General features: G+C 33.9%; 1 protein-coding gene across 3 annotated transcripts in view; it reads right to left on the bottom strand.

The window, feature by feature from the left end:
* The window catches only part of ARID4A (AT-rich interaction domain 4A), a 55161-nt gene that overhangs the window by 29674 nt on the left and 7995 nt on the right, over positions 1-17492 (bottom strand). For all 3 annotated transcript variants that reach the window (XM_081129619.1, XM_081129621.1, XM_081129620.1), the window contains exons 6-11: positions 13545-13624; positions 13366-13460; positions 11643-11775; positions 7831-7910; positions 6860-6936; positions 6292-6458 (exon numbers count right to left, since the gene is read on the bottom strand). In XM_081129619.1, coding sequence (XP_080985745.1) covers positions 6292-6458; positions 6860-6936; positions 7831-7910; positions 11643-11775; positions 13366-13460; positions 13545-13624 — 632 coding nt within the window. The remainder of the gene's footprint in view (positions 1-6291; positions 6459-6859; positions 6937-7830; positions 7911-11642; positions 11776-13365; positions 13461-13544; positions 13625-17492) is intronic.

Below are 17492 nucleotides of genomic sequence, written 5' to 3'. Positions count from 1 at the left end.
AGATGACCCTCCCCGGAAGAAAAAGAGAGAGAGGAGTTAATGCTGATATATATACATTTTTAGTTTAAGTCTAAGTTAATTAAATTGCTCATATTTGTAGTCCTCAAAGTTCCAACACATTGGAAATGCTTGGTAAGTTCTATGATGCTACAAACATGCCTGCTTTACTCACAATTTTATCACCGATGACTGGCATTTAGGTTAGACACTATTATTATGTGAAGGAATGTGACAGTGAAAATGAATTAGGAGATTTTCTTCAACTGTTCCACATTCATTGAGTTTCACGACTAACATTAATGATAATATAAATGCAACAGGAGTCAGAGAACAGACAGAAAAAATAACAGCTGAGGATGCTCTTAAGTCGCAGGTGGTTGTGGCATAATCACTTGCTAGTATTTACCTCATTCTGTCCCCAACTACATTAATGACAAAAATGAATGATTCTTCACTCCGAAGGGGCACACATTCTAGTGAATGGGCTTTCCGCACTTCCTTGGGATGGAAGATGAATACATTTTGCTACTTTTTAATAAAAGAAGACCTTGTTTTTGCTGAGCTATTAACTTACTTACCCAGCAACTCTACTCTCCAGAACACAATTAGGAAGGTGAACAGAAAGTGTCCAAATTGTCAAAATATGCCAGTAAAAGACGATACACTTTACACAAAGCCCCTCGGACTGATATAACTTATACACAGTTTTAATGAGCGGGTCAGTAGTTTCTTTGCATATAACAGATTAAAACCACAAAGCCTGACATTTTGAAAGTGGGGAAGGGTGTAACTGAATTTGATCATTGTGGTTTCCCTGTGCTGCGTACTGTATGTGAAGTACATATCTTTTGTTGATGATACCGGTATCTCAGCTCTCACGAACCCCTACTGGTATCCTTAATAAGTTATCGATTATACAACACCCTCCTCCTTTTTTTGTTGTTGTTGTTGTGTGTTTTTTTGTGGGTTTTTTTTTTGTATTCCAGTACACCATGCCTATTTTTCAATACCAAAATTACTGTTTTTGTGAATTATGAATTAATGTTATTTTGGATAACAGCAGCTTTGTTTACCCTTCATGCTGGTGCTTACAGCACCTCATCTGGCCCTCTCTACTGGCTCCCCTTCTCACTCTACCCCTGGAACTCCGCCACACATTCTCTCAACTCCTCAGTTCTTAAAATCCTTGATCTCTCATGCCCCACTACTTTAAAAAAAGAGGCTGAGCTTGGAGTCCTCTGAAGTGGGCAGATCCCTCTGGTGGGGAAGTGAGGGTATTAAGACAGCACCCTGAAAGCTCCACTGTGGGGAGCTAAACACGGCAAAAAGTACAACAGCAGCTCTGAGGGCACCTATGGGCTGGAAGACTAAAGTAAAAGCAGCAGCAGTATCAGTAGCTGCTTATGCTTTTTTTGCATACAATTTTAAATTTGAAGCATATTAAGTAGCCTCACTGATTTTTTTAAAACTGTGAAATAAATAACAGAATTTACTAAGGTTAATGCATATAACATTTATAAGTCATACTCAATCACTGTAATTCAGGCAGATCGCTCTTTGTTCTGACATAGTCTGTTGGGTCCTTTCAGTCTTATCTATTGTGGGTTTTTTTCCTGAGTTTTTTAAACTTTCAATTTATTTTCCTATTATATTTAATATGAATAAAGAAAATGGGCAGCACAAAGGTGATACTCAATGTTATATACCTGACAACAAGCAACTTCTGAGCAACATCTAAGAGGCGGCGAGGGGAAGCTACAGGAAGCTCCACATTGCTGGAGAAGAGGGGAGGAGAGAATAAAAGGTGGGCGTGCATCACCTCATGAAGGGCCAGACTCACAAAGAGCTGAGATAAAAGACCTAAGCCTCATCCTGGCGATGTGCTGAAAGCCACTGAAGGGTTTACAGCACAAACCACTTATGTTTTAGGAAGATGTCTATGGATAATGGATTAAAGATGGAGAGAGTAGGAAGGGGAAAGATTATTCAAAAGATGCCTGAAGTAAGTGAGGGCAAGATATGAAGGAGTATTATTAGTCAAGAACTCTCACTGCAAGTGACAGAAACCTACCCCAAACTAGCTTAAGCCAAAAAGAATTAATTTATAAACTTACAACATTAGATAAGGAAATAAGATTGCTTACAGAGTGTACTGCCTGATAAAAACTGATCATGGCCCTGGGCTGGGTAGCTCAGTTGGTTGGAGTGTCAACTCATACAACAAAAAGGTTGTGGGTTTCATCCCCGGTTGGGGCGCATACAGGAGGAAGCTGATTGATGCTTTTCTCTCACCTTCATGTGCGCTCTCTCTCTCAAAATCAATAAACATATCCTTGGGTAAGGATTAAAAAAAAATCGATTATGAGATACCTATCTCATGTTTCCTTCCAAAGTGAACTTTCTGGAACCTTACAACAAATCTTCCATCACTGTTTCAAATAGAAATTTGCTAGAATAATTCTGTAGCCCACATTCATTCATTTATTCAGAAACTATTTAATGAAGGTTTACTCTGTGCCAAGCTCTGTGTTACTAGATGGTGTATATTTATACCGGTGGAAAAAGGAAAAACCAAAACTAACAACCACTGCTTTCATAGACCTTAAGTTTAAAGGAAGAGAGAAAATATTCTTAAAACTCTGTGAAAACTTCTGTCATCTTCCTAAGCCTCAGTTTTCTCAGTCATAAAAAATCCTGTTGTGAGGATTAAATAAACAATCTTACTTTAAAAATCATTTAGTCTCCAAGAATAAATTGAGAACACTGGAGTACTTTCAGGTTTCCATGAATAAAAAAATTCAAGCAATTATGATTTTATAATAGTGGAATGTAATTCTAGGCATTAAATGTATCAGTGAACTCTAGAAAATTCAAAGGTTGGAGAAATGGGTACTTCTAAACAAAAATAAACATTAGTTACAACAAGTCACTAAATTCTAATTTTCATTACTAAATATGAAATCAGAAGAGATTTTTGAAAGGGCCCAACACATAAGCCTACCTAGCAAACCAAAAAGATAAAAAAGCTTAAAACTGGTCAAATTCCCCTCTGATATTTAGTCTTCTAAACAATCACCTATTTATTTTATCCTCAGAAAACTCTCCTGCATTCATCCAAAGTGAATGTGAGTCAGGAGAGTAAATGAATAATTGACATCACTACTTGTGTTTACATGGACTTTCAACCAATTTCAAAGCTCAAAAGGAAATTCAGTAATATCTTTTCTAATATAAAATTTTCTTAAGACATTTAAGTAATACCCACAAAAATATTCTCCATTTACCAGTGAGTTAAAATTTAAAGCCATCAAGAAAGATAGGATCTAATTCCTGTCAGACTCTCAAGTTTTTTCCCACCCAGTAATAGTACGAAATATATTTCTCGTACTCGAATCCTAAACTACCAATGCTTAGGAATTCAAATAACTTTAAGTAAAAAGATGCGTCTCCATGGTAAAGCCATGGAATCTCAAATCTCCTTATCAAGGCTATATTACAATACTCAAAGCATCAAATATAAAAACAATGCCCACTGCCCACTAACACTGCAGAAGTATCTAACACTTGTATGATTCTGCTGCATAAAATTTACAAACACCAAACGAGAGGCTGAAGTATTGTTATAGTGGTTTACAGAATGTCATAAAAGACCTTTTTGATCATTGTAAAGCAATATTAAATCTTCACGAAAAGCATGGCATAATTACATTTCAGGAAAAATATGATCTGTAATGTAATACAACAGCTTAACCTCACTTATGTAGTAAAGGCCTATGTAATGACTAAGCCAGGTAGGCCTTGGATTATCAGATTTTAATTCATTTTATACTATACCCATTTTTTTTTCCTTTGCTATATAAAGATTCACCTGCTTTTCAGTTTATCAATGTATTAATTGTTTTAAAATAACTGTTCAAGACAAGTTAGAATGATTCAGCAACTAAATCTTAAATTCAAGAGCAAAAACTGCAGCTGATATTTTTTTCTAAAGCAACCAAAATCTCACAACAAAATCTACCTGTATGGCTAGAGAAAAAGAGGAATTCGTTTCTATCAAGGAATTCAATCAAGTATGTTATGAAAATGACCATTTGAAAAATAATTTAAAATAATCATATAAATCAGTGCCTGCATTTTGTAATTTTGCTTTTATTTTTTAGTACACATAAAGCATCCTGGTTCACTTAATTTTAACAGGTTCATAATTTAAATAATACATTATAAGAAGATGCTAGCCTTACAAAAGTCCTTACCTTTTTAAATTTTACTTATTACCTGCAAACAATAGGTAACAGAGCTTGCCTCTGCTCTTCGTTCTTTTTTACTAATGTGTACTCATAACTTGAATAAAACATTATGATTTTTATGAAATTAATAGCTGTAATAAGAGCACTATTTACTATTTTATAGCCATCATCTCCAATCTTACTACACAGCTCTTTTTCCCCTCTTTGTTTAAAATTTCAGGGTTTTTTTGGGGGCTGGGGAGTAGAGAAAATGCATTCTGAAAGGGATACCAATTAAAAGTATTAGCAAAATAGGCTAATCTTTTTTCAGTATTTGGCTATATAAGATCCTAAACTAATGTTAATTTAGAAAAAAAAATCAAAACCAGACTCCAACAGTTCACACCCTGAAAATGTGGCCTATTTATCCTGAAAACATATAATCTATAAATACAGATAAAATACAAAAATCACATTTGATATTTAGACTTTAAATCCTGAATTCTGCCAAGCTGTCTCATCATTTTCATTTCAAAATCTATTTTGTTTCAGAAAAATAGCCTTCATCCTGATATTCTAAAAATAGACTCCTACTGTCTCTTTTACAAAAAACAATTACTCTTGGTTACGAGCTCTATCATATCAGCCACATCACCAATACCTAAAATTCCTATTTAACCTCATTTTTGGCAATCAAAATGGTAACTAAGTATAAAAAAAATCTTACCTATATGCTGCATTTTCTTTCAAATGCAATATGGTTAGATTCCCCTTCTACTTAATCAGTACAGTGCCTGAACATTTTTCAGTCTGACTTGCAAATATTTGCTTTCCCTCTTAGGGCATAGCATCCGCAGGGTTATACAGCACTACTTACATTCTCTTCCACATAAAAATCAGACATTACATGAAAGGAAAAGAAAGACAGCCCATTTCAAAGCATCTGGCAAACCTCCATTGGCAACCTGCCAAGCCTCTGCTAAACCTTCCTGTCTTTCCGAGCATGCTCACTTAAAACCAACAGCACGTTACTATGGCAACTCTGTAGGCAGCCTCTAAGTATGAACCGCCATTCTGATTTCAGAGTGCAAAAAACCAAATACTGCAGGGGAAGTAAAAGGACAGAAATGCTGTATGCCCTTCATCACATACAAGTACACTCACTTTATTTTATAAATTCATATTTGTATATGTAAAAGAGGAACAAGTATTCCACATTTTTCAAGCAAATATTTTTCATGCTCAAATAGGTCTTCTTTTTCAGTAAACTCATTCTCTTTGTCTGCCCCCAAACCCCTTTACCTCATAATAACCAAAAATATACTGGACAATTTATCTCATTTGACAAAACACTGCTGAATAAATAGACAACATTCATGCACGTAATTATGTGGAATTCCATGAATGATTTCCTACAATTATAAATATATCTAAATGACATAGTAATATCACAAAGAAAACCATCAGCACTTAAAAAAATACAACCTAAATCTTTGCTATGATTTATCAAACTGCCAAAAGAAATATTCTCTTAATTTGTATATAATTTTTTAAATCCCCATTATCCTTGAGATACTGTGCAATGTCTGAAAGAGGTCATGTTTTCGAACTTCAGACAGACCAGAGCTAGATTCAAATCCTTGTTCTCCAGGTTTAAGCTGTGCCACCCTGGGAAAGTTACTTAACTTTATGACCCTCATTTTCCTCACTCAGTTACTCCACATGGTAAAAATTCAAATGAGTTAACACATATAATATACCTAGAAGTTACATTTCTTTCCTCCTTGGTTGTTTGGGAAAGATACTAAAAAAAAAAAAAAAGTTTGCACTTCATTACCCTGGAAACTTCTTTGTAACCTCTTATCAGCTAAACATTAGCTCCGATTTACACACTAAGCTAGAAGCCAAACACACACACACCCTCTTCCCCAAATCAAGGTGAAGTAGAGAAAGACAGAAGCAAATAACACAGAGCCTTCAAACAGCGGAAAAATATACAAAGGTACAATTTTTGCTTTGGAGTATTACAATGTTTTTCATATGTTACAAACAGAATTTCACCTACCACCTCTTCTTCTTCCTTGCTAGCCTCCTTTTCCTTCTCTTCCTCATTTTCTTCCGCTGGGCCATCTTCATCATCACTGCTGGATGACTCAAGGATTTCACTTATATCCATTTTCCAATTATCAGGAACAACTCTAGTTTTTAAGAAGATGCTTGCTTTCTGCAGCCCTAAGATTAAAAACGTACTTCAGCAGTTGTTATGGAATCAGCAGCATAATAATAGAAAGGCATAAAACCTTCAATCAGAAGATCTGGCTTCAAATTGAACTGTCACTTATAAAACAATACAGTAAACCTGAACATATTTCAAAAGTTACAATGTCATATGAATGTTTCTTATTACTCTAGAAAATACTGTTAGAAATCTTAATGGTAAAACATGTAATGTTATACTTAAAAATTGTAAATCAAATGTTCTTTCTAGCCATTAAAAAAAAATAGCCATCATATAAGAGGCGTATCAATGCTAAATAGTTAAATGGCACCAGAGAATCATCAGCCTTGCTTTAGTCACTATTTCCCATTAGAGCCACATCGTGACATAATGCACTGATTCATCCTTATCTTACCTGGTTTAGCAGAGAGCTCAGATTCAGGTAGATTGAGTATGTCTACTTCCTTGATATCCTTTCTTGCTATAGAATAACTAATTACAGAGAATAAAAGGGAGGGAACCATTATTAAACAAAAATTATCACTTAAATAGTCCATGTTAACACACAGAAAAATATAAACCTCAAAATCACAATTATTTTGCACATTTTAAAAAGATCCTTAATAAAGAATAGGAGATAATACAGGCAAAGCTGGTATCTTAATTCTGATGGTTCACATACTCACAGTATATTAATGAGAGCCTCACATTTGTAATATTTCAATGTATGCAACTCTCCTATATACAGTATGAGGTAGTTTATATCAGCATGATGTTTTCCTTATAGAAAACGTCTATTTTGATTTTTAATATTTCTTACATTTACTGCTCGGTTCAGTAAAAAAAAAATGTAATCGAAGGTAGTATTAGAATATGTTTACCATTGTAAGATATATTATGGCACTAGATTTTTCAGAGCATTTATAACTCAAATGTATATTTTTAAATTTTACATCTTTTTTTTTTTCATCCTTTTATGGAAACAAAGCAAAGTTAAAAATTAAGAAGAGTTTCTAAAAATCTGACTTTTAATCAGAAAAAAGTCAAAATAATTACTCTCGTAATATAAATTTTATTCAAAGAAAATTTCATAGTTCATAATATATAATAGTACATATGATAAATGTAATTTTTACAATTAATAAAATCAATACCATGCTTTATTTAAAAAGCTGTTTACTATTATTCTCACATACTGTTGTTCAGTTTTTATAGTTTTTAAATATAAAATAACATACATTACGAAAAGTCAAAACGTACTAAGTAAAAACTCAGTTCACAAAGTGACTAAACTTTAAAAATAAAGTCTTGGAGCTGGGAAGATTCTATCACTGTGATTCTATTTTTTCCTCCCAGGGTAACACTATGAAGTGATTCATTACTCACAATTTAGAATCAATAAATGATCGAACTAAACACTGGTCTTTTTTCACTGTGATGTCATCATTACAACTGGGAGATATTACCTAAAATAAAAAATAAGAACACATTAATTCCTATTTATCCTTGCTCAAATAAAGAATATATTCTCAAATGGATTATATTTTATAAAAAATAGCCTCATTATCAATACCTTCTATTATTAATGAATTATTTACCAAAGATAGCCTTATAATTTTTCTTAAGCATAATAGTTTTCTAGGTATTTTATTTATCCAGTCATTAGATTATAAAATAAATAATTAATGACATATAAATTATAATGTGACCACCACTTTAAAATATTAGGACTTACTCAGTTATTGTACAAAAATGTACAATCTGGTATATTATAATTTTTTTAAAAAATATTTATCTTTATTGATTTCAGAGAGAGGAAATGAGAGGGAGGGAGAGAGACAGAAACATCAATGATGAGAGAGTCATTGATCGGCTGCCTCCTGCACGCCCCCGACCGGGGACCGAGCCCACAACCCGGGCATGTGCCCTGACCAGGAATCAAATCCCGATCGCCTGCATCCTAGGTCGATGCTCAGCCGCTGAGCCATGCCCAGCCAGGCAGGCATATTATAATTTTTAAAAATTACTTGAATCAGGATCTATTTTGAAATAACCACCTAAGTTCTCTTTCTTACCAGGAAATGTACAATTTTTAGTAATTAATTCAAATCTGAGGAAATCTGAGTAAAGAACTTTTTAACTTCTTAATTTTAAAAATAATGTCTTAACATTAGTAAATAGTCTCTGTATATTTTTTATAGAATTTAATATTTTTAAAAATATTAGTACCTGCTCATTATTACCCCTAATACTAGCTTCTCTGCTACAATCTAGCACCATCCACAAAACTTTGTTCAATGATGAAAATCTTCTATATCTGCACTGATCAATACAGTAGCAATGAACTACATGGGGCTGAGCACTTGAAATGTGGCTAGCGCAATTTAGAGATTGAATTTTTAATTCTATTTAATTTTAACTGTTACATTTAAACTTCAATAGCCACACAGGGGTCATGGCTATCATATTAAACAGCATATATCCAGATAATTAAAAATTCTTGGCAATCATAGCAGCTATTTTAACATCAGATGAAAGTAAATGTTTGTTAGGTGCTTGTAATTGTTAAATTGATAATATATTTGTGCCCTGGACAGTGTGCCTCAGTTCAGTGAGTGGTGTCCCATGCACCAAAAGGTCACTGGTTAAATCCCCGGTGAGGGCACATAAGGGAGGCAAATGATTGATGTTTCTCGCACATCGATGCTTCTTTCTCTCTCTTCCTTTCTCTCTAAAAAGGAAAAGTAAATAAGTAAGTGAAAACATATTTTAGAAAAAGATAAACGAGAGGTGAATATTAAAAAAAACAGTATGTTTGTGTCTGCCCTCAAGGAGCTAACAGTATAATGAAAGGGTAAACACAAAAAGGAACACAAAAAGAGCACAATGGAAGGTAAGTAGTGATACCACTAGGCTCAGGATAATATGAAAACACAAAGGAGGAAGATTCAACCCAACCTGGGGAAGGAAAAAGTGTGGCAGCAAAGGCTTAAAGTAAGTCTTAAAGAATGAGTAGGTAGAGCCAAAGCTTAATTACCTCACCTATGAACCACTCTAATGGTCTTCAAATTGATTCCTGCCACCTCCAGTCTTTCCAACAACAATCCATCCAACGTACCACTGCCGCATTAACATTCCTACATGCAGCTCAAATAACATCACTCTTTTGCAAAATTCTATGCAGAATTATGCGCAAATTCCCTAGAGGAACTCTTAAAGACTCTTCTGCCTTATATCCAAGTTATCTTCCCAATCTTTTTTTTTTTTTTTAATTTAATCCTCACTCGAGGATGTTTTTATTGATTTTTAGAGAGAGAGGAAGGGCAGGAAGGAAACAGGGAGGAGGGAGAGGGGGGAGAGGGAGAAAGAAACATCGATTGGTTGTCTCCCACACATGCCCCAACTGGGGATCAAACCCGCCACCTTTTGGTGTATGGGAGGTGCACCAAGCAACTGAACCAGCCGGCCAGGGCTACTTCCCCAATCTTATTTCCTATTATTCCCCTACTCACGTCTAATATTTAGCCAAAATGGATTCCCAGATCAAACAGTTCCATGAATAAACCTCTTGCTTTTCTGCTTTTTACTTATCTTTGTAACCTCTAAGTAAGTCCTCTAGCAAAGCTCTGCTTACTAACTTTAAATCGTTCAAGGTGCATTTCAAAAGTACCTGCTTCATGAAGGTTTTCTGGATTTCCTTTAAATAAATGTCACCTCTCCAGACAAGAAGTCATAATATTTAACATATACTATTTTATATTATAGTCACTTAGATTATTTTCTGCATTAGACTACAAAATCATCAAATGTAGACTGGTGTTTAACTCATCTTTTATTTTGTATATCGCCTGACAAATGATAAATCTGTTGAATAAATAATTTTTTAAAAATCTCTTAGCAAATTATGACTTGAATTTTCTGAACCCAAATGCATTTACTTATCTGCGTACAGGGAGTGATTCAAAGGATTCGCAGGTGTTTCCCATGCACAGCAAATCTGTTAAACAGGAACTGAGTAATGTACTTACATGCACAAAGAACCCTAAAAAAATGGCCTCAGTTCTGCAAAGGATTCTAATGTAATTTGGGACACATTTTTGTGCCAAAACTACTATTAGAGACATAAGTGCTATCAAAACTCAGAGAAGAAGGGCAATTTATGTTAGTGCGTAGGGGAGATTGCAGAAAAGGTAGGCCCTAAGCTGGACCTTAAGAGATACTATAAAGAGAGAAGCAGGAAGAGGGGAAAGTGGAGACGGGCATTACCCAGCCTGATTGATTCCTTGTGAAATAAATCTCTTGCCCATCCGTTCTTCTCATTCCTTTCCTGAATAAGCAAAGATTAGTTTTCTCTACCAACATATCTTCTGACTCGCATTTCCAAAACCCAAGTATACCTTTCCTTTCCCCAGTACTCCATCCTGCTCCGGGGTCTGCACCAAAAGATTTTTAAATTACTATACAACTTTTAATTACTATATAACCTCTTTTAGATGTGTATAGTAAGTGTCTTGAGGGCAATGTATTACAAGTCTCATACTTCTCTTTCTTCTAAGGAACTTAGAACAAACCTGAGCTCACTGCAGATCCTTAGCAAATACTAATGATTTAAGGCAGGGTAAATGCCTGGAGGAGTGAAGTGTCTTATGGAGGGAGCAATTAAGAAAGAACCTGAGTAGAGAGCTTACACTAAGAATGGGAACAAATCAACAGCTAGGGATGGCCTCAAATACTTCTTTCAGAAAGCAGAACTGATTCATTAGGCAGTCAATCAAGTTTTTTTTTTTATTTTTATGAATGGGACTATTATTATGATTAAATCTCTAAAAAAGTTACTTCTAGAAAATTAGTCTAAATTTAGCAAAAAAATAAGAATGCAATAATCAAGGGAACTTAGAGGAAGTTACTGTAGAGATCAGGTTTAAAGTGGTAATTAGAACAGACTAAAAAAAAACCATTAACATGTTTTAAAGGAAAAATTGAAAAATCTCAATAAGTGATCAGTTACAGAGAATTAAAGAAAGGAAATAACAAGAAGACAGTGAAGTATAGAGGACCTGAGCATGACTGCTCAATTTTGCAATAAAGTCCAAATTAAATTTATGTAATACTTTCAAAATATTTTAAATATTTTTTAGAAATCCATGTGAAACAAATATGTTAAATGGTGATTAACTCTGGAAAGAAACCTTACTTACCAAAGCAGGATACCATTCAGTCTTCTCAGAAGTAGATACCACACCTACAACTTTTCCTAATAATTCATCATTGAGACGACGTTTATCTTCATCTTCCTCTTCACTAGTTTCTTCTTCCTTTTCATCTTCATTCCTAAAAGTCAGAATAACTTTATCATGATCTTAAGATAAACCATTTTGAATAGTCCGAGTGGTGTGAATGTAACACATACAATTCAATTTCTAATCAGGATTATCCCAGAATAGTAGCCTTTTCACTCTCATTGGAACTGAAGAGCTGGACACTTCCCAGCCCCATAGAAGAAGTCCTGAGCTGTCCATGGTAACTCTGAGCACACTTTGAGGATGTGGACTTAGGCTCTCCTGCCAAACCACTGGGACAGGAAAGACTATGTCACTGTAAAGTACTTACTGTATGCCAAATACACTTTTTAAAGACTCCCATTCTACTTTTTATGTATGCCAGATGCCAGGTAATATAATTTTCTAACAAGTTATGAAAAGATCTCATTAAAACACATCTGAGGGTTTACGTAGATAACCTAGCTGGATAACCAAACAATCAGAAAAACCCTGCCCGGCCGGGTGTGGCTCAGCTGTTGAGCATCGACCTAGGATCCAGGTGATCCGGGTTCGATTCCCGGTCAGGGCACATGCCTGGGTTGCGGGTTCGATCCCCAGTCGGGGGCATGCAGGAGGCAGCCGATCAATGACTCTCTCATCATTGATGTTTCTATCTCTCTCTCTTCCTCTCTCTGAAATCAATAAAGATATATTAAAAAAAAAAAAAGAAAAACCCATAGTAAGGACTTTTCAATAATGTCAATGTCATGAAAAGACAAAGTCTGAGGAACTTTTCCAGGTTAAAGGAGACTTAAGAACCAGATAAAATAAATGCAATGCATGATCTTGGATTGCATCCTGGAATCAGGGGATGCTGTAAAGGCTATTTTGGAGCAACTGGCAGAATCTGAAATATGGAGTACATATTAGCAGATAGAATTTTATTACGGTTAAATTTTCTGAATTGATCATCATACTTTGGTTCTACAGGAAAATGTCCTTGTTCTGTCCCAAGTAAAGTATTTAGGGGTAAAAGGTCATGATGCCTGCAACTTCCTCTTAAAGAGTTCAGCCAATTAAAGTTATTATTAAATTAAAAAACTCTAAAATGATGTGCCAAAAGTGTTAACAATCAGTGAATCTAGATGATGAGTATATGAAAGTTTATTGTAATATTCTTTAAAATTTTAAGTTTGGGGGGGGGAAGAGTACCCAAAGGACTTATATGCATGTATGCATGACCTATGGACACAGGCAACAATGTGGTGTGCCTGGGGTGGGGGGCAGGTGCAGGGTAGAGGGAGGTCAATGGGGGAATAAAAGATAGCTATAATACTTTCAACAATAAAGATATATTAAAAATTTTAAGTTTGAAATGTTTTTGAAATAAAAAGGTTAAAAAATATACTCACTCAAAATAGGAAAACCATTGTATCAATTATGGAATTTGGCAAAGAACTCAAAACAAAAATAACCTCCTTGAAAGTTATGATAATTATTGGACAAAGTAATGGGAAAAAATAAAAACAAGGTTGGCTCATGGCAAATGTAAGAATACAAGATGCTATAGAAAAATTACCCAAACAAATTTAGCCATTCTAGAAAAGTCATTTAACATTACCATAATTACTGTAATGTTACGATATATGATAACACTCACATAGGAAGAGAAGACCTCCTTCCTCTGTTTGTCTTCTTTGCAATTACTGGAGTTCCAAAATGCTCTGGATTTGTTAATGGAAGCTGGTCAAGTGTCTAGATAAGAAACAAACAAATGGAGTCATATTTTGCTCTACATGAGTAGCCTTTGTTCAACCCAAAAAGTCTGTGTCACCTTACCTCACTCTCAGCAAAATGTCTCTCTCCTTTTAGGCAAAGTGAGGTGCGTCTCAACGTCCTCTCATCACCATCATCAAACACTACAATAAACAAAAGAGAGAAAATTTATGCCCACAAATATAAATGCAACTGTACAGAATGCTGTTATTGCTATTTATTTAGGGCTTAATATTTGCAAGCAACATAATTTGTTAGTTATTTTTCAAAACCTTTTAAAATGTACATAGCACATTTTTCATTCTATAGATACCAAACAAATAGGTTAGGGAACTGTCCCCAACTGCAGCATAGTCAAAAGAGAGATATTAAATACCTTTCCTCCTAAGAGAATGAGCAAAAAGTTGGTTTACAAAAAAAAAAGTGTTATGGGGGTTTTTTCAAGTTATCAATGGAGTATGTCTAACCTCAAGAAACTGACTTCTGATAACGGTGCTGGATTATCCTACTGCTTCTAGTTATTTGTATGATAACTTACCATAGCAAATTCTAAAGTCATAAGACTCAAGTTTTTTCTTTTGGTAGAAGGGACTGTAAGAAGTTTAGACATAAAGGTTGAAATGGGGAAAACATCAGAAAGGTGAAATTTTTTAAAAATTCTGAAAAATAAGTCAAAATTACATGGAAGTTTTCTTAAAAGTTTTTACTTGAACCGTAATTTTTAAAAATCATACTACTTGAAAACTACTTGAAAATATTACAAGGAAATGGGGGTAAGAAATTTAACAATTAACAACTAATCTTTACCATATAACTAGCTATATTACTTTGATAATTTTATAGGTTTAATTTTGCAGAAATGTACTCTGATTTTAACATCTAAAATTTACAGAGCTTATTAAAAATAAAATGTTCTCAGAAGACACCTGACTGTCCAGCATTATGAAGAAATAAAATATAAGATGGAATCCTTACCTCAGATACTTAAAATGTATAGACATATCAACAAATGTCTGTGCATCTTATGAAAATAACATATACACAGGAAAACATATATATACAAAAATAATTATTTTAAGATTTAATCCTGCTTTTCATAATTCTATGTTTTCCATTCTAACACAATAGGTTAGTGTTAATAAAAGAAAGTTTTGCATTACCTTGATTTAATAATATCTTAGATATTTTACTGTTATCTATATAATCACAATCTTGCATAAAAAATTTTTTTTTATTGATTTTAGAGAGAGGGGAAGGAGGAAAGAGGGAGAGAGAGAAACACTGATGTTCTACTTATTTATGAGTTCATTTGTTGTTGTTTTTAAGTTCCCTGACCTTAGATGGAAACTGCAACCTTGGCGTATCAGGATGACTCTCTAACCAACTTAGCTACATGGCCAGGGTCAGCCCTGCATTTTTTAAAAAGGGTTGTTTTATTAGTACTTTGCCTTCAAATCACAAACTTAATTTTTTACACTAGAAACTTAATTACATAAGAGCACTCTACTCTTCAATATTTATCTACCTCAGTCAGTTCTTTTTGTTAGACAAAAGACATCTAGCTTAGACTCTCTTACATGCAGGAGACAATGCAGAGACAATTAACAGCTCCTGGAGCACTTATTCAAAGAACCATAATGATCCCACAAACGCAGCTGTTTTATACACTGTCAATGATGCAGAAATTAATGACCGACTCAGATACAATGACAGGATAAAACAACACCTTTCAACAATTACATCACTAACCTATACTTGATTAACAGTGCCCTAAACATTTGTATCAAAATTCTGATTAATGTGGTGTCAAGTCTAATAAATAAACCACTGTTCTTTGTAAAATTTAAAATCATAAAATTATCCTACCAAATTTAAAATAATGCTTCACATTAGTTGTTAAAGTCCATAAGTGTACTAAAGAATAAAATCTTAAAAGTTCCAATTTTCCTTAATGCCTACAATACAAAGATGGTGACACTGGGGACACACAAAAATACTCATATGCACACACATTTAAGTGGAGGTGTGAGGAAGGAAAATGAGACAGTAAGATCAATTAATAAGATCAAATTTAGGCAACAAAATCTTTCCCCCAGTTTTTTATCAATAATAAATGGCAGCCCAAGTCAAAATGGTTTTGAGAAATTTCAACAATTTAATATAATTAATTCTTGGTTTTTAAAATAATCACACTTTGAAGTTCTATCTACAAGAAGTTTTCTCTATAACTTTAATATATCACTTAAAAGAACACAAAATTTATAAGAATTGAAGAGTGACTTTGGCATTTTGATAAAAGTGGATTAACTGGTGTATTTAGTAAACTCAGCTTCTTTTCATTGAAGATGAATACTACAGCATGCCAAGAGAAAAAATGTAAGACTATTAAGATTTAGTAATTCTATGAAATTTCTTACATTTGTGAAAAACAGCATTTAAATAGACTATTCGCTGAGTGAAATAGAATAGATATAACAAAAGTAGTATCTGTTATTATTTACACATAAATATTAAAACCTAATTTGAGAAAAATGATAAAGCTGAGATTCTCTCGATTAACTTTAATCATACTAGGCAAAATAATGCCAATGCATACAAATATACAAAGCCTAACCCTAAACTGTTAGAATTCAAAGAAACAAAAGCAACAGGATCTAATCTAACTATTAAATACAAAAGATCTACCTGTTATCATAACACTGTTAGATGCTGGAGGATAGCAAGATAATAACAGTAAATAACTTTACCCACTATATAATTGGCTATCACTTATTAAATTTCTACCATGTCCTGATAGTGACAGCAGCCTCTGCAAGATAGGAATCACTATCTTCCTTTTATAGATAAAGGAATTGAGAATCAGAAAGTTAATCAGTGAGCTACAATTTAGTTAAGGGGGATCAAAACACGTAATACATAAGCATGAAGCAGAGGTATAAAATGAACATGGAACAAAGTCAAGAATTCTGACTTTGGAAAAATAAGTAGTATTATGTCTGTGTATCACAGTTATGATTAACAAAATATTTCACATAATGGAGTAAAAATTTTAAAATTAAAAATAGATGCATACCCTAGGTAAAATCAATAGTTCTACTATTCGTAAAATCATCTGCTGAGTGCCTCTAAAGCTAAGGTAAAAAACTTCAGGAACAGAGAAACTTGAGAAATTAACATTCAAATGTCTAATTATATTAACAAAATATGGGAATTCTAAGTCTCGTGGAAGGCCACTTAAACAATGAGTTAAAGCCTATCACAGGATTGAATAGATTTGTTTGGTAGGTTTTTTTCTTAATGATTTTCTAGTCAGTGGAATAACCACCTAGTTTTGAAAATATTTTGTGGTTGATTATGGTTATAACAACATTTGTTAGATGAGACTCTAACTAAATTAAAAGCCTTATAAGCCTGCAGCACATTCGAAAACAATGTCAGTGCATTCACCAGTTTCATCTGAAGTAGAAATTCCATGGGATCTGATACAACTGATGTGCAGAACGGTAACTACAAGGCATGGAAAAACTAAGAATCTTAAAAAAATGTCACGAAAATATATAAATAATCAAACAGATTTCAACGTTAAACCTAGTATATAGCCCAGCCGGGCGTGGCTCAGCGGTTGAGCATCGACCTAGGATCCAGGCGATCAGGGTTCGATTCCTGGTCAGGGCACATGCCCGGGTTGCGGGCTCGATCCCCAGTCGGGGGCGTGCAGGAGGCTGCCGATCAATGACTCTCTCATCATTGATGTTTCTATCTCTCTCTCTCTGAAGTTAATAAAGATATATTTAAAAACAAAACAAAAAAAACCTAGTGTATAATGTATATGTACATTTTATATATAAATAGCTAAATTTAATGGCAATTTTCCCCCTTATTTTTCAAATCAATGTGTTACTTTCATATTCCAAAAAGGCAAAAAGAGCAGCAGTTTTAGAATGTCTTATTGACAGTTTTATTTACCAGGAGTTAATGGCAACATTCAAGCGTACGTATGAATTCTATTCC

Source organism: Miniopterus schreibersii, assembly GCF_964146895.1.
Source record: "Miniopterus schreibersii genome assembly, chromosome: 1".
NCBI classification, from domain to species: domain Eukaryota; kingdom Metazoa; phylum Chordata; class Mammalia; order Chiroptera; family Miniopteridae; genus Miniopterus; species Miniopterus schreibersii.
The sequence above is the reverse complement of the archived record's forward strand: the minus strand, read 5'-3'. Positions and strand labels throughout refer to the sequence as shown.